The following is a 17937-nucleotide window of genomic DNA, read 5'->3' on the forward strand; positions in this document are numbered from 1 at the left end:
GAAAAAAACGGAAGCTATTAAAAGCTGGAGCAAGTGTACACGGAGATCCCTTTTCTATCTGGGCCTCGTTTCCTTTTGTTTGTTTTCCCCCCAAGGTGGCCCGGTTGGACTGCCCTGCCGTTCAACTCCCCTTGACTGCCAGGGTGCCTTCCTCGATGACCAAACTCAAAGACACTTCGGTTTCCAAACGTCATAAAAGGGAAACTCAAAAGACGGAGAATCGAAACTAACAGCAGGCAGGTTGGCCTGACGCCAGACTCTTTAAGGTGGCCTCAGGCTTCCAGTGTCAGCCCAGTGTCCCTCGCATCACTGCCTCAGACACAGTCTCCTAGCAGGGCGGCTGCGGAATCATCCCCAGTTCCCTCCCTGCTCCAGCCCTTGACCCTCCACAGGGTGGGAGTCAGCTGACAAGGTGCCGCCTTAACGGAGCGGCTGTGTGTTTTCCAGGACAGGTGTGTGGCTGTCTCTCTCCAGCAGTGGTACTCTGGAGCCAGGATGGCACTGGCTGGGGAGCTGTTTGACACCCCGGCCTCCAGACTGGATTCCTTCGTGGCTCAGTGGCTGCTGCCCAGCCGGGAGTGGAGGGCGAAGATGAAGAAGGTCGTGCGAACTGTGGAGCGGTTCCTGAAGGAGGAAGACTCCCAGGCCGAGCACCTCCTGGGCCAGAAGGTGCGGGTGCTGAAGGTTATCCAGGTGAGACTCGTCTCTTCCATGCAAAGACAGGGCAACACCGGTCGAAAGGGCTGCATCACTCATGATGCCAGGGCATCCTTGCCGACTGACCCCTAACCCACACTGCTGCTCACAGCTAGGGTTCGGCAGGCATTTGCCAGGCAGCTGCCTTGAGTAGAACCAGTCTCCTAAGAAAAGCCACTGAGAGCAGCTCCCATTCCGAGGGACTCTCATGGACCCCCTAAGCACAGGGCATCTCCCCAGTGATCACACTCTGCGATGTTGCTATCATTCCCTCATGTGACAACCGATGTAACGTGCGGTCTTTGGTTGGGTTCTGGCTCGAAGAATCCATCTGTACAATACAACTTGGAGACACTGGGAAGTTCTCACATGGCCTGGGTGTCAGGCGATGGAGGAGAAGCATTGTTGGTGTGGATCACTGTAAGACAGGCGGACGCTGGGGCTTTTGTGGGGTCAGTTCCACATCACCTCAATAAAGGGACTGTCGCAGTAAGGCGAGTTAGGAGAATGGTTTTGTGTGTTTGTTTCCTCGTGCATATGAAGGGAGCGCTGGTGACACACTGACTCCGCAAGGTCAGCAGTTCGAGCCTACCAGCAGTTCGTTCCTTGGGAGAAAGCAGGGTCTTTCTACAGGGGCAGGTCTACCCTGTGCTGCAGGGTCGCTATGAGTCAGCACATCACCTCGATGGCAGTGACTTTGAGCTTGGAGTGCATAGAAGAAGTTGTATTTGCACTCTATTGTCGTTTGTTGACAGCGAAAGATTTAAGGGATACCCAAGATTCACTTTAAAATGGTTTAGATGAAGCAAATGAGTCAAGGTGTGTGTAACTGTGGATTCTAACAGGCTGGATAGAGGTGGGTTCATTGTATTTTCTGAATGGCTTCACATTGAGAACATTTTTTAGAGGCTCAGAGTGGTGAAATGATTTGCCTAAGGTCACATAGCTCGTCTTAGAGCTGGGATTTGCATCATCGTCTGTCTGTTTTACTCCACGGCCAGGACTCTGGGCTGTCCCACTGAGAGGTTTCCCTCCAGCTGGCTCATGCCGCCTCCCGTCCTAGCGAGGGTCAAAATCCAAGAGAGTCAGAGCCAGAAAGAGAATCAGACGGTCTTCGCCAGTCCAACAATGAAGCATTGAGCACACTGAGGCACAGAGAGGGCGAGAGATGTCCCCGGGTCATGCAGCAAGTTGGCGGCAGAGACAAGACTAGAGTGGCGGAACTCCTGACTCTGAGCCCGGTGCTATAGTTCTCGCTTCAGGGGCCTCCACTCCAGGGAAGGAATCTGAAACCTCAACCCCCCACACCCACCCCTTCTTGTCACCCGTCTGCGCTATGGTTCAGAAATAAGACCCGGAAGTTTTGCTACCAGAAAGACCTGGCTCCTTCACCTATCTAGGCTCTGTGACGTTGAACTTAGTTGATCTATCAAGTCCCTGGTCTTGTCATTGGCACTTAAGAGTATCATTATCATGGTGATGATGTCATGACTGCTTTGGGTGCCGTCCAGTCTGTTCCAAACCACAGGACAAGACATCGTATCACCACCACCCTCACCACCACCACTCCCTCAGTGCCATCGAGTCAAAGTCTACGGTGACTCCTGGAGACCCTGCAGGACAGAGTAGAACAGCCCACGTGGGTCTCGGAGATCGCAACTCTTCACAGAAAGGAGAAAGCCTCATCTTCCTCCCTCAGAGTAGCTGGTGGTTTCGAATTGCTGACCTTGCGGTTTGAAGCCCGCGTTCCCTCAGAGGAGGCAGTGCAGGTTCAGGGATTAGTGGCTCCTGGTAAATGTTCCGAGAGAGAAGCATTGTGACCGTTCTGGACTAACCTTTCTTCTGGGAATGGAGCGCCAGTCTGAGTCACACAGGCCTTCCTAGACCCTGGCTCACAGCCCTGAGAATGAAGTGGCTTGGACGAGGAAAGGCAGGGGAGAGAAGGGGTGCTACAAAGAGAATGAGCTTTGAGGGCGGCAAGCAGTCATTTCTCAGCCCTCACAACCTGCTCACAGATCATAACCACTTCTCCCCCGAAGACCACTGAGTGGTAGAGGCACCCATGGACCCGAGCTCGCCAAGGTCAGTGGTCAAGGACCACTTCTGGGCTGCAATCCCCAGCACCGGAAGTCTGGTCATTGGGGTGGGTGAATGCTGCTGTCCTTGAATGAGCTGGGGCTTCAGGAGGATTGAACAAAGGACTTGATGGAGGTTTTCCCCCCAACTACTAATCTGATGGTCGGGGACTGGAACCCACCACCAGCTCTGTGGCAGTAAGGGCCTGATGACCGGCGGACGTCCGTAAAAAGATGACTGCCAAGAGTGTCCTCTGGCCCCTCGTGTTGCAGCTGGTAGCTTTGAACCGCCAAACTGCAGGTCAGCAGCCCAGTGCTGACACCTGCCACTCCACCGGGGCTCCTTGGAATGACCCCCAACCAAACATTATAAAGCAGACCAGATGCTGCTCACTTGGTAGATGGGAAACCTGAGGATCCAAAGCCCTGCCTTGGTGTCCTTCAGAAGCAGGAGCTCTGGAGATGGGCTGTCTGGGTCAGACCCAGCTACCCTGGGACCATGAGCAAGGGGTATAGCCTCTTGATACCTTAGTAGTCTCACCTAGAAAGTGGGGGTGTGAGGACGACTCCTTCAGGGCTGTGGCGAGCATCAGATGGGATGCTCCTGTGGGTGTCGGTTCCCATGGAGCCGGTTCCATCTCCTGGCAACCGACCAGCGTGTCTCTGAGTAGGACCGTGCTCCACAGGGTTTCGACCTTTTGGAAACAGATCCCCATGTCTGTCTCTCTAGGCACCACTAGGGGGCTGCTGCAGGGCGGAGGGGAGGGCGGGGAGGGGGGACCAAACAGTCAGTCCTTCAGTTAGTGGTCCAGCCCTTAACCATGTATGCCGCCCGGGCACTCTCAAAGGGGCTGCTGGGTGTGAAGTGGATAAGGCGTGGCGCTGGGTGACAGGTGCTTGTTCCGCAGGCGGACTCCTTTGGAAAGGGCACGGCGCTCAGGAACGCTGCAGAGGTGGAGTTGGTGGTGTTCCTGAGCTGTTTCCATAGCTTCCGTGAGGAGGCCAAGTTCCACCAGGCCGTTCTGAGTCTGATACAGAAAAAGCTGTGGCGTCGCCAGGACCTGCTGGCCCTCGGACTCAAGGACGTCTACGTGGCCCAGGGAGTCCCCGATGCTCTCGTCGTCACTATCCAGCCCAGTGAGATCTCGGAGCTCGTCACCGTCACCATCGTGCCCGCCTACAGGGCCCTGGGTAAGGGGGAAGGGGAAACCTACTCGCCTTGCTCACCCGCCCTCTGGGCACTTGCAATCCCCTCACTCATCGGACCTGTCCCATACATGCCTTCTTGTCTTATGCTGCGGGCGAGGGTCCCCAGTGCACAGGACTGGCCCAAGGCTGGTCATCATTGACCTCTCCCCGGGAAACGGAGATGAGCATGAGTCACTCAGACAAAGGGATGATGGCAAATAGGGGTTACATGTGCGGAGGATGGGAACACGGCATCCTGGGTGCCTAGGAGAAGGAGCTTTAACAGACCACAGTGGGCTTCAGGAATGGTAACTGTGGGTGCAGGAGCCTGTACTTGCTTGAGTTTTCCCAGAAGCAGACCCTGACCCAAGGATCTGAAGGCAAGACATTTATTTGCGAGACAATCCCAAGGACAAACTGGTAGGGAAGTCGGGAAATGAACAAGGGTGAATTGAGTCGCCTTTCAGGGCAGGAATGGGAACTCACTTACACCCCATCCCTCACCCACCTCCCTATTCCCCTGCCCGTGACTCAGCTTTCGGCCAAACAACAGAGAGATCTAGAAGGGGGACAAGAACACTAGGAACACAGGAACCCCTTCGTATAGTTAACCAGACAAGACAAAAATGGCAGCATTTACACAAGAGCAAAGTGGAGAAGGGTGAGGAATGGAAACAGGAAACGGACAGCAAGTGGGACAAGTGATGTTACATTGTGGAAAATGCAATTGATGACGGGAAGCAGAATGTGTACAAATGGCCGAATGGAAGTGGACTTTCTCTGTAAACCTTCACCCAATTCACAATAGAAATGTTTAAAGAGAGAGGAAGAACGAGCGAGTGAGCGAAAGAGATTGTGTGTGTGTGTGTGTGTATACTGGGGAGCAAGCAAAATGGGCTTCATGCAGCTCTAAGTTCTCCCAAGTAAGCATGTTTATCTGCCAACTTCCCTGAGTCATTGGCTCAGGGCTGCTTCTCCGGGACTTGACCTCTCTGGTACTTTTTGTTTGCCTTCAGGCCAAGCGTCCTGGCTGTTTGGGTTAAACGATTTTGGGTTACAACCCCAGATGATAAATAGGTTTCACCTCATGTGCCAGCTCTTAATAGCTGTCTGGAGGAGCTACAGGGCAAAGGTGCCAGGAATGTTACATAATCTTAACAAGAAAGAGTGTGGGGATGGATTAGGGATGTCTGTCATGGAGTGTGGGGATGTATTAGGGATGTCTGTCATGGAGTGTGGGGATAGATTAGGGATGTCTGTCATGGAGTGTGGGGATGGATTAGGGATGTCTGTCATGGAATGTGGGGATGGATTAGGGATGTCTGTCATGGAGTGTGGGGATGGATTAGGGATGTCATGGAGTGTGGGGATGGATTAGGGATGTCTGTCATGGAGTGTGGGGATGGATTAGAGATATCTGTCATGGAGTGTGGGGATGGATTAGGGATGTCTGTCATGGAGTGTGGGGATGGATTAGGGATGTCTGTCATGGACAGTCATACTCCCTGAGGCAAACACTCTCCTTCAGCCCAGCTTTCTTAACCTGGGCTACATCTCCCCTTCCAGGTATTTGGAGGTTAAAATAATCACAGAGAAAAAAGCTCCAAAACAGACATTCAGGAGAACTGGGGTGTTGGGGACCTCAAGGGAGACAGCCAATCCTTGAGTGGCTTGAGTAATGGGAATTTCCACTGTCCAGGGAAAGAATCTCATCAGAAGAATGAGTCTTGACGACATAGTGTTGATCGCTGAGTGTGTGAGGCTGCAGGTTTCTCTGGAGAGGGGACACCACTGAATTAGTAGGCTCTCCCTCGTGGCCTGCGTATCACCCTGAGACTCCTTAGTCTTCATTCTCACCCTTTGCTTCCTCTCTCCTCAGGGCCTTTGGTTCCCAACTTTCGGCCGCCACCTGAGGTCTATGAGAGTCTGATTAAGGCCCACTGTTACCCAGGAATATTCTCTCCGTCCTTCAGAGAGCTGCAGACGGACTTTGTGAAGCATCGGCCGACAAAGCTAAAAAACCTCCTGAGGCTGGTAAAACACTGGTACCTGCAGGTGAGGGGCTATCAGATTGGATTTATATATATATCCATCAGCACAGATCATTAACCTAGGTAATTAACTCAACCCCATCCAGACAGCATGGCTATGCAGTATTCGGGCTGAGTTCCTTAATATGGTCTATTTGTTTAGTAAGCTCTGTTCCACTCATGAACTTGCTCCCACTTGCTCTCCTTAAGGGTTCTAAGTGGGGGAGAGGCAGGGAGAGCTGGCTACACATAGATGCTGCCATAAACAAATTGTTCTTTTGGAAAACCGCTTTTAAAAAGCGTCAGCAACACTCAAAGAGACAAAGAGAATGAGCAGGTGGATTGCTACCACTTTAATCACTGGGTCAAAAACAACGCAGCACAAAATTCACCAGGCAGTTAAGCTCTCAATCTAACAGGGCTGTTTTCCAGAAGGCATGATCACACACACAAGCACACACACACACACACACACACACACACACACACACACACACACACACACACACACGCAAGCACACACGTCGACATGTTTCTGGAAGGGAAGGAGCTCCTCCTGGTGGCAAAATGGCCACCTGGGACAGTGCTACCTGTCCCTCAAGGGCCACTACGAATCCACTCCACCGTGATGAGTGGAGCTGGGTTGGGTTTTGTTTGTTTTTTGGGGTAGTTTCCTTTGTTTTTTTTCCTTCCCCTCTTAGCTCAGAAGCTTTAAAGGAAACTTGTCTCAGAAACCCAATATGTATAAAGTAAAAATGAAGCTACTTACGTGGGATCTTAGCCCAGATATAAGAACATCCATCACTTTCTTATGTCACCTACGGCACATATCAGATTTTTGTCTTTTTCCACAATTAAAAAAACAAAAGGCTTGTGAGGCTGAAGCTCATTATATGCTTTTTTTTTTTTTGGTGTGAGGGTGGGGCATGTCCTGTGCCAAAGGAAGCGGAAGCAGAACGTATGACTGGCCAAAGTGAATTAGATTTGGGGAGTTATTTTGAGAGGATCAGAAACATTTGAAAGCATAAACTATAAATTTTTTAAAGCATTCACCTGTAAATTCCCTTCTGGGAGTGGTACAGAGATGTCCTCTTACTTACTTTGGACATATTACAGGCAGGACAAGTCTCCAGTCTCTGGGGAAGGACCTCACAGTCGGTGAAGTACAGCGGCTATGAAAATAGGGCAGACCCTCAATGAGATGGATTGCTACTGGCTGCAGCAATGAGCTCAAACACAGCCACCGAGAGAGTGGAGAAGGACTAGACAGCTCCCTACCCTGTGATGCAAAGGGCCCCTGTGAGTCAGAGCCGGCTCGATGGCCACGAGCAACAACACTGGGGGAGTAGGATGTGAACGAAGAAAAAGGTTAAAAGGCTTCCACTGAACTGAACCTTCTACACTTTAGCTAAAGCTGTCCTGCTGTATGTAGTAGTCGGTAGATGCCTACAGATAAGTGACCTACGCTCAACAGAATAAAACAGGGCCGGGTCCTGAGCCACCTTCACGGCTGTTGCTCTTCTTGTTTGGGCCCATTATTGCAGCCACAACATCAATCCCTCGCGCTGAGGAGCTTCCTCCTCTTTTTTTTTTTTCTGACCTTCTACCTTGCCAAGCAAATGTCCTTCTTCAGGCACTGGGTCCCTCCCGATAACATGTCCCAAGTACGTGAGACAAACTCTCTAAGGATTATTATGGTTGTACTTCTCCCAAAGCTGATTGCTCATGCTTCTGTCCATCCAGAGTACTTCAAATATTCTTCACCAACACTATAATCCAACTGCATGCATTCTTGCTGGGTCTTCCTGATGAATGAATGGCTCAGTGTTCACAGACACAGGAATTGGAAGTTGTTAAAACACTGTGGCTTGTGCCGGGCACACGTCTGTCCTCATGGCAGCAGCTTCCTTTTTAACAGTTTAAAAAGGTATTTGGCCCGGTGTGGAGTAGGGAACCAGTGGAGAGGTCTGGGAGGCTGGCCCCAGCACCATAAATTAAGTGGATTCCTGCCCCTCCCCCGAGAAGAATTTGTTCCAAAGGACGACATTGATTCTGCAGCTCTGGGAGAGGGACATATCTGATCAGAGCACACGGGAGCAGATGAAGGGGTAGGAGGAGAGAGTGGAACACAGCCTGGCCCACCAGGCCGTGAGGATGATGTTCCTGAGTAGAGCAGCCAGTCCACAGAGAGAACAACATGGCTGGCCCCACTATGAGAAATGATGCCCCTCAGTGACTAAGGGCGATACAGGGGACAGCACCGGAAACACAGTGTGGGAATTGCACCTGACCTGATCCCACCACACCGAGGCAAATCACTGGGGGAGTGCAGCGGAACAGCAAGGGAATGGAGCTGCAAGGTCCCCAGGGAATGCTGAAAGTGGACTTTGGGGCCAGGGCGTGGTGCCCCAACAGACTGGACTGGAAAACGCTCCTAAGGGCCAGCAAATGATCCTTGAACGAACTACAAAAAAAAAAAAGATATTTGGTAGCAGAATTGCTCAACGCAATATGTCATGGATTTCTTTCTTTAAAAAAAATCATTTTATTGGGGGCTCTTACAGCTCTGATAACATTCCATTCATCAATTGTATCCAGCATAGTTGTACATATGTTGCCATCAGCATTTTCTAAACATTTTCTTTCTATTTGAACCCTTGGTATCAGCTCCTCCTTGCCCCCTTCTCTCCCCCCTGCCCCCTTGATAAATTATCATAATATATAAATGATTATTTTCACATCTTACACTAACTACTGTCTCCCTTCACCCACGTTTCTGTTGTTCAGTTGTTCATCCCCCTGGGATGAGGGGGAATCTGTTCCAGCTTTCTCCCTTCCTCCCCCCATCATTGGTTTCCTCATTGTTGTTTTCATGAGCATCGACTGTAGATCTAAGTAAAACTAAGTCCTTGAGAACATCAATCTTTTCTCTGTTTATCCTGATTGGTTCGGTTGTGAAATTTTCTGTTTTCTTTATGGTGAGCTGTAGTCCATACAGAAGGTTGCGGGTGTTTTTAAGTGCCTGAAAAAAAAAAATGGAGCTGCCTAGGTTGGGATGCAGGGGGCAGGGCCTAACCTGCTCATCTTCTGGGTTACCTCTTCAAATATTCATCCCTAGTTACTCCAGTCCTTCAATTCTACAACAAGAGAGCTGGGTGAGGGAGGGGGAAATGAACTGATACCCAGGGCTCAAGTAGAAAGAGAATGTTTTGAAAATGATGATGGCAACCTATGTACAAATGTGCTGGACACAATTGGCGGATGTATAGGTTGTGATAAGAGCTACACAATCTCCCAATAAAATGACTTTTGAAAAACAAAACAAAACAGGAAGCCAAGACCCAGAGAAGGAAAGCCAAGCCTTTTTGGCCAAGGTCATAAAGCCAGTAGGTAGCAGAGCTGGAATTTCAAAACACAGCCAAACCCACAGCTGTCAAGTTGATTCCAATTTATAGTGACTCTAGGTCAGAGTAGACCTGCCCAGCAGGGTTTCCAAGGTGGCCACCCCCCACATCTTTCTCCCACGGAGAAGCTGGGAGGCTCGAACTGCTGACCTTAACCACTGTTTCACTGGGGCTCTTTCAGCTGGAAATAGAACTTGCATTTTCCAGCTTCTGGTGTAATGTGTTTATTCCTGAAACAGAATCTTAGGGTCACTCACTCTCTGTCACTTCCTCTCTCGACAGTATGTGCAAGCCAAGTGCCCCAGGGCCAACCTGCCCCCTATCTATGCCCTTGAGCTACTGACCATCTATGCCTGGGAAATGGGTACTGATGAGAGTGAGAATTTCAGGCTGGATGAAGGCCTTACCACTGTGATGGAGCTGCTGCAGGCTCATGAGTTTATCTGCATCTACTGGACCAAGTACTACACGTTGCAGTCCCCAGACATTGACACCTTTGTCCGAAAACAGCTCAAGAAAAGGAGGTACTGACTGAGCCACTCTTGGCCACCTGGTGTCACAGAGAAAAGAAGTGGGGGGGGGGGGAGGAGTGGTATTCCATCTTATTAAAAAAAAACAACCCAAAAAACTAAGCTAAAAAACCCAATTCACTGCCATTGAGTTGATTCCCATAGGACAGAGTAGAATCGCCCTTATGGGTTTCTGAGATGTAAATCTTCACATAAATAGAAAGCCTCATTTTTTTCTCTCAGCGTGACTGGTGCTTTTGAACCACTGACCTTGCAGGTAGCAGCACAACACATAAATCACTATGCCTCCAGGGTTCCTTATTCAGCTTTACAGGTGGGCTTTCTTAAGTAACAAAGTCACTGGGTGGTGTAAGCAGCTAAGCGCTTGCTGCTGAGGGACCTGGGATGAACGCCGGACAGCCTGGCGATCGACTGCTGAGAAATCAGCCACTGACCACCCTGCGGAGCAGAGTTCCAAGAGTCAGAACAGACTGCGTGGCAAACGGGCTGTCTGCATCTTTTCATTAAGTATTAAGGTCGCCATACGGAGCCCTGGTGGCACAGTGGGTCAGAGGCGCAGCTTCAACCCCAACCAGCTCCTGGGGAGAAAGCTGCGGCAGTCTGCTTCCAGCAAACCCTGGAGGGCAGTTGTGCTATGTGAAGTGGGGTCCCGGTGGGCTGGAATTGACTGGATGCTGCCAGGCGGGTGTTCACTAGCGTAGCAAATGCTGCCAGGTCCCGCCCAGAGCTCCTTGCTGCAGCTGCCTGCAGAGATACCTGCTATCGTTCCAACATGACTCTGGGGGCCTCGTTCCGTTCTCAAAGTCCTGAGCAAAGTCCGAGAGCACACCTCCCCAGGAGGAATTCTTGACAATTCTTGCTGCTCAGTGATGGTTTTTTTTTTTTGGGGGGGGTGGGGTGGGGTTTGTGGGGGGATCCTGGACTCAGTGGCTTGCTGAGAAGATGTCTTTCTTTCAAAGCGGAAGGCGCCTGCCCACCCTCTCCCCTCTGTTGCAGGCCCATCATCCTGGATCCGGTTGACCCCACCCATAATGTTGCGGAAGGATACAGATGGGACATAGTGGCGCAGAGAGCCTGCCAGTGCCTGAAACAAGACTGTTGCTATGACAACCAGGAGGCGCAGGTTCCCTGCTGGAACGTGAAGGTAATCCTCAGGGCCATCAGGGAGGGGCTTAGAGCTCAAACGGAGATCCCCATCGCGTATTCCATGTCCAGGGAGCCAGTGAAAACTGGCATCAGACTAAGCTTGTACCATCCACTAGCTGTGTGAACTTGAGCGAATTGTTTGACTCTCTGAGCCTCAGGTTCCTTTTCTTTGGAGTCTTTTGCCCTCTCCTCTCTCTCCTATAATCTAAGAACCAGCTCCATTTTTCCAGGCGTCCTTTAAATGACAGGAGCCCAGCCAAGTCAACTCAATCCGTTGTCTGGTGCCAGCATTGTCAGGACTGCTCGGGGGCGAGGGACAGCGGATACAGGTGATAGGGAAATAGGCTGTGGTCCCGTCCTCCGAAAGCTCATCCTGTTTTGTGACAAAGCAAGTCCAAGAAACGAACTTTCACAACACAAGGGGAGCGACTTCTCAAAGAACACAAGATACGCTATGCAGAAATCAAAAAATAAGAAATCATATTTGTTTCGGGGTACAAAAGAGACCTCGTCTGGAATATAATTTAGAGAGAACGTTTAATAAGTCTTTAAAGACTCGGGCAACACAAGGACACGGCAGCCGCGTCATCCGAAGGAGGGAGGCCATTGACACGAAGTCAAAATGGCGTCCGAGGCTTGGTTGAGACACCAAGCTTTGGAAAGAGCACGGAAGGGCAAAAGAAACTGTCACGAAAGCACGATTGGTGGCAGATCCGTCTATCACAGTTGCCCGTAAAACTATGTTGTCTTTCACTGTCATCTGTCGCCTTTATCTCGATCCCATGTTAGTGTGCACTGTGTTTGTCCAGGCAGCACATCTGTAAGGAAGGGTGGCCACGTACTGTTATCATCATCATCCCTGTTGACAGATGAGGAAACTGAGGTTCATGGAGGTTAAGTTAATTGACCAAGGTCACACTGCTAAAGGTCCACAGAACCAGGAGTCACACTGATGTCTTTGTGGGGCTTTGGAAATAGGGCCGCACATTCCCTCAAGCTGCCAGACTCCACGTGGGCGGGAAAGGCTTGAAGGTGGGCCCTGACAGCTGGGAGTGGGGATCTGAAAGGTCGGAGCAGAAGGCAGTCCAGGTCGAGGGACAGATGGAACCGTTGTACCTGGTGAGATCAATCCACGCCTCTTACTAATAACGAAAGCTGTTATTAACAGCTGGTTCGTCAGCAGGCTAGAACCTCGGCCTAGGACAAAGCACAGGATTTTTATAGTTCAAAGTCGTGGGCTGCCTTCAGGGCAGTTACATTCTTTTTATACAATTGTTTTTCTTTTGAACACTCTAAAGGCTTGGCAATACTGAGCCCATATTCTTTCTTGAAAACGAACCCACCAAAGCCCAGCTGGTCCCAGACGCTCTCGGTGGCACTTGTCATGAACCAGGACACAGGCTCTTGAGTGTGACCTCCAACAGTGGTGTGGGACACAGATTCAGGGTCGGTTTGTTAGATTGGGGAAGGGAACGTGAGCTCACCTTGGGCGCACAGAAGAATGACGACCAGTTGAGATGCAAACATGGCAAAAGGAGTTTATTTTTCTAGCTCGAGCTAGGGCTTTCCTCCCTCCACTGCCCAGAGCAGCAGGGACCCAGTGTCCAAAGGGGATCAGCCCCAAGCTCTTTGTTCCCTGGGCTTTTATGGGGCTAGGGACCGGGGGCAGTCCAGTGTTGCTGTTCTTTAAACTTATTGGAGAAAACTTCTGGCATCAGCGTTGTCCAGTGGTGGTTGGTGAGTAGTTCCGCGTGTATTCTCTTGACTGGTCAATTGTGTGTGTGTCGGGGGGTCAGTGAGGGGGGAAGTGTTCGCTGCTCCCTACTGGTCAGTCTGGGACAGGTGATGCCTTCTCTGACAGAATTACCTCAGTGTCCAGGAATCTGAAATTAGAGTTTAAGCCTGCCCCAGACTTTGGTTTTATACAGGCTGTCATGGTGCTGGTGCCGGCAGTTGTAAACCAGGACCCCACAGGTTCACAGCCCTGCTGTAATGCTTGGTGGAGGCTTTGGGATGCTCAGTGGATTGCCTCTGCGGACTCAGCTTCCTCTTCTGTAAAACGGGTACACGTAGCAGAAACTGTTTCATAAGGCTGATATCAGCGTGGCGTGTGCAATGACTAGGAAAGGCGCTCAACACAGGGCCTGGCAGGTGGTGAAGTCGATTGCCGTCAAGTTGACGCTGGCTCAAGGCGACCCCAGGCACGTCAGAATAAAACTGTGCTCCACCTAGTTTACGATGGCTGATTGTTCTGGTGGGAAGGCAGGGTGGTGGTGGTGGTAGAGAGTAGACCACCGGGCACTTCTTTCAAGGGACCTACGGTGGACTTGAACCTCCAAGCTTCCGGTTAGTAGCCAAGTGCATCACCCATTCGTGCTACCCAGAAGGCGGTGGGAGAAACAAATCAAACCAGTTGCCATCAAGCGGGTCCAAGTCACGGAGAGCCCGCTGGTGTGTGCAGAGAAGAGTTGTGTCTTCGAACTCGCAGGGCTGTGACCGCTGGGAAACAGGTGGCCAGGCTTTTCTTCCGGCTGAGTTTGAACCAGTGGCCTTCCAGCTAGTCGTCCAGTGTCCCAGACAGGGCCTCCTGGGAAAGGGGTGGTGCTTGGATGAGTTGCTGTGAGTTGTGGCCCCCTGGGAGGGCAGAGTATGACTCTGCTCTGTCGACTTTTCCCCTTTGGAAGAGCCTTTCCCAGATCCACTGCCAGTGAGTCGATTCCAGCTCATGGTGGACCCTATGGGACCGGGCAGAACTACCCCGGTGGGTTTTTGAGGCTGTGGCTCTTCACAGGAGTAGAAAGCCTCATTTTTCTCCTTCAGAGCGGTTGGTGGTTTTGAACTGCTGACCTTGCAGTTAGTAGCCCAACGAGTCCTCACAAGGACACCGGGGCTCCAGAGGCACCTCTCGGTGGACTGAAGCTGCCAAGTTGTGACTGATAGTCACGCGCTGAACCACTTGTACTACCCAGAGTTAAAACTCAAAAGATCCACTGGCATCAAGTTGGTGTTGATTCTCAGCAAACCCAAGAGACAGGACTGAACTGTCCCTTTGGGTTTCCGAAGCTGAAAATCTTCCTGGGAGCAGGAAGCCTCCTCCTTCCTTCTCCTGAGAAGCTACTGAGAGTTTTCTCCCTTGGAGGGGCCCGTGGGTTCAAACTGCTGACCTTGTGGTGAGCATCCCAATGCTTAATCCACTCTGACACCGGGGTGGCTAGCTATGTTTGCTCTTGCTGCCGTTGTTGATGAAAAAAAGAGATGGACACTTCTGGATGCTAGAGAAACCTGGACTTAACCCAACCCCCCTCGTTCTCCCTTCCAGAATGCACGAGACATCCAGGTGACAGTGGAGCAAGGCGGTCACTCAGACTTGATCCTCTGGGTAAACCCTTATGAGCCCATAAGGAAGATTAAGGAGAAGGTCCAGCGGAGCCGGGGCTACTCAGGCCTGCAGCGGCTGTCCTTTCAGGAGCCCAGCGGCGACCGGAAGCTCCTCAGCAGCCACTGCTCCCTGGCCTACTATGAGGTCTTCTCCAGCATCCGCATCTGTCTGCTGGAGACTTTTTCCCCAGAGATCCAGGTGTTTGTGAGGCATCCAGACCAGGGGACCCATGCCTACGCCATGAACCCCAACGACCTCGTCCTGACCTTCAAAGGGCAGCTTGAAGATGCACTGGGGCTACGCAGAAATCTGCAGCAGCTCGAGTACCAAGGTCAAGTCCTGCAGGATTGGGTGGTTTTGGGGAGCTATGACATCCAAGACAGTGACACCCTCATCCTGACCCAGAAAAGAGCCAGAGAGGCTTCCTGTCCGCCCAACTAGTTTCCTCTGGGGAATTTCGCTGCGCATCTTACCCAAAACTCATCACACATCCTCCCAGGTCTCTCTGCAAAGAAGCCTCAGACCTTACCCAGCTTTGTAAACAGCGAGCGTAGCCCTGCTGATTGGTGAGTGGGACGGTGGTGTGAGATCAAAGATCCCGAAGGATCACTGCCAGGTCATGCCCAGTGAAACCCAGGAGAGCCAAACTCAGCCAGACCGCTTGGTTCTCCCAGTCCTGTAAGGTCTCTGCCATTGACAGGGGGCGGTCTGACCACTTTTCTGTCACTCGTTTGAGTAGGAAGAATCTGAGTGTTCTGTCTCACACAGTTTCTGGACTTGGCCAGTGTTACTATGAGACAACAGCACTGTGATCCAAAGCTTCCACAGCCACCAGTTCACGAAATCAGACCATAATCTCCCAAATGATCAGGGCTTGGTTACTGACTCTTTACACTGGATTCAAAAACCCTATCTTTCTTCTGGGGGTGGTGGCGGCTGGTGGCTTCAAGCTGTCGACCTGGCAGTTAAGGGACCCACAGGCAACTACACTACGCCATCCCTAAATCTTTTCCCACTTCCAACTCCTGACAAACCAGAGAGGCCAAATATGCTCCCCTGGCCAATCACATATGATGCTTTGCTTCTAGGGACTCTGCCCCCCAGCGACTGCCCCATGCCAGCAGCCTCTGGTCAGGGCAGACCCACAGTGGATCCTTTTTCCACCATAAAGTTTGGTCATGTCCCCGCCTCCTTTTCTTCTCGTCCAAGTGCAAAGGATGGCGGCTGCTTCCCTTGCTGCAGGAAGCTGGGTATACACAGCCGTCCCTTGGTCCCTTGGGAGTGGTCTTCATTAGTTCCCCAGATGCTAACACTGTCCTCGTGGCTAGTGTTTCATTGTTTGAGTGTCTCAACCTCAGGCAGGGAGGGCTTTTGTAGGGAAATGGAGTCGGAGAGAGACAAGTCTGGGAGGATGAGGATGACAGAGGGTAAACTCCCTTCCACTTCTGAGACATAATTACACCATACAACTCCTGAGACACATAGCGTAACCCCCAAAATGTGAACAAGACCCAAATGGGCGATTGACTGAAGATGACATCCAGGATGTCAATAATCGTGTGACGAAATGCCATCAATCACTAGCGATGAGAGAAACACAAACTAAAGCAATGATGAGATACCACCTCACACAGACACTCTTAGGCAAACTCAAAAGAAGTAAAAAAAACAACAAAACCAACTGCTGGAGAAGCTGCGGAGAGACTGGCTCACACAGGAGCTGGTGGGATTGCAGAATTGTACTGCTGTTATGGAAACAGCCCCTGGAGCTTCCTCATTGATCTCTTAAACAAGTGCAAACAAAAATACCATATGATCCTGCGATCTCTTTACTCAGTACGTAGCCTAAAGAAAGAAAGCACAAAACACAGTAGGCTAATAGGCACACCTGTGTTTATCACAGCACTGTCTGTAGCAGCAAAAAGATGGAAATAACCCAACCCTGCCTGCGGAGGAAAGGGCACCTAAGATCGGGTACCTGCACACAATGGAAGCTGATAGGTCCCTAAAAAACAGCGGGGAGGCCATCAAACACCTCGTGAGACGGACAAAACTGGAAGTCCCGATGCTCAGCAAAATGAGTCCATCTCCTCAAGACAAATCTCTCATGGCATCATTCTTATAAAGGGGGAACATGTTTTCTTCACACCAAAGGAAAAGAATTTGAAGAGTGTGATGGATGAGGCCGGGCTGAGGGCGGAGGTTGAGGGGAAGGCAGGGAGGGAAGGAGATGGGGCAGAGGAGGAGAAGACAGAGCCTCGTGCAGAGGTGTTTACTGAATTGCTGTCAGCCATGGCGGCACAATGGCCAGGTGCTGGGCTGCTAATGGGAAGGCTACGAGTTCAAACCACTGTCTTCCCTGGTAGGAAGACAGGGCTGTCTACTCCCATGAGTACAGTCTCGGAAACCCACAGAGGAGTGTTACTTACCCTGCCCTACAGGGTCTCAATGGTTCTTTTGAGTTTATCCCTGTTCTGATGTGATCGGCTGTCCAACTACATATCGTATTTTTCTCTTTGTATATATTATACTCCACATAGAAAAAGGGAAACATCATTTGAAAGTAATTAATTTTTTAAAACTTTAAGAGAGGTCACAGCCTAAAAAGTCCTCGTTTCCTTACCCGTCAGATCTAAACACGGATATATGTGGTTCTAAAAGGAGAAGTAAAATTGAAACTGACTTCAGTTTTTTGTGATACAAGAGCTAGTTTCTTTTTTCCCCTCCCATCATTTTACTGGGGGCTCTTAGACCATTCTATACATCAGTTGTATCAAGCTTATTTGTACATAAGTTGCCATCATCATTTCCAAGACATTTTCTGCTTGAGCCCTTGATACAAGCTCCTCTTTGTTCCCCTCTCCCTCCCCCACCCTCCTGTATTCTCGATCAATTAAATATTGTTATTTCATCTTACACTGTCCTTTGTCTCCTTTCGCCCACATTTCCATTATCCCCTTTACTGAGGGGGGTCTATATATCCAATCTTGTGATGGGTTTCCCTTTTCTCACCCTTCCTCCTCCCTGACCGTCCCCCTACCCTTATGCTATCGCTACTTCCCATTACTGTTCCTGAGGGGTTTATCTGTCCTGAATGTCCTGTGTCGAGAGCTCTTATCTGTACCAATGTGTATTCTCTGGACTAGCCAGATTTGTAAGTTAGAACTGGTTCATTGGGGAGGGGGTGGGGGATAGTATTCAGGAACTAGAGAAATGATGTGTGAGTCATTGGTGCTATACTACACCTTGATTGAATCGATCCTTCCTTATACCACTTCTGTGGAGGGATTTCCAATTATCTACAGATGGGCCAACCTCCCTCTTTCACACGGATACAGTTGTTTTGGATCTTTTGATCCCTGTTGCCTGATCCCGCTGTCGACACCTTGTGATCACACAGGCTGGTGTGCTTCTTCCACATGAGCTTATTTGCTTCCCTGCTAGATGGCCACTTGTTTGACTTCAAGCCTTTAAGACCCCAGATGCGAT

At 50.6% G+C, this 17937-nt stretch overlaps 1 protein-coding gene across 3 annotated transcripts; it reads left to right on the forward strand.

The window, feature by feature from the left end:
- The first annotated feature begins 495 nt into the window (after nucleotides 1-495).
- Nucleotides 496-14948, forward strand: OASL (2'-5'-oligoadenylate synthetase like). 3 transcript variants are annotated; one of them, XM_075534282.1, is made up of 6 exons: nucleotides 496-693; nucleotides 3680-3962; nucleotides 5839-6014; nucleotides 9676-9917; nucleotides 10920-11067; nucleotides 14389-14948. In XM_075534282.1, exons 1-6 carry the CDS (start codon nucleotides 496-498, stop codon nucleotides 14887-14889), a joined length of 1548 nt encoding a protein of 515 aa, XP_075390397.1. In that variant the 3' UTR covers nucleotides 14890-14948. The 3 variants fall into 3 exon arrangements, with proteins under 3 accessions (XP_075390397.1, XP_075390398.1, XP_075390399.1); XM_075534283.1 differs by lacking the exons at nucleotides 9676-9917; nucleotides 10920-11067; XM_075534284.1 differs by lacking the exons at nucleotides 9676-9917; nucleotides 14389-14948 and having other exon boundaries at nucleotides 10920-10943.
- The last annotated feature ends 2989 nt before the right edge of the window (nucleotides 14949-17937 follow it).

This window comes from Tenrec ecaudatus, chromosome 16 (genome assembly GCF_050624435.1).
Source record: "Tenrec ecaudatus isolate mTenEca1 chromosome 16, mTenEca1.hap1, whole genome shotgun sequence".
Classification (NCBI taxonomy): domain Eukaryota; kingdom Metazoa; phylum Chordata; class Mammalia; order Afrosoricida; family Tenrecidae; genus Tenrec; species Tenrec ecaudatus.

Bases quoted from the DNA above. Each gene is read 5' to 3' on its own strand.
- OASL (XM_075534282.1), top strand. From the start codon at position 496: ATGGCACTGGCTGGGGAGCTGTTTGACACCCCGGCCTCCAGACTGGAT. The intron at 3,963-5,838 runs GTAAGGGGGAAG...CTCTCTCCTCAG, and splicing joins GCCCGCCTACAGGGCCCTGG to GGCCTTTGGTTCCCAACTTT. The intron at 6,015-9,675 runs GTGAGGGGCTAT...CTCTCTCGACAG, and splicing joins TAAAACACTGGTACCTGCAG to TATGTGCAAGCCAAGTGCCC.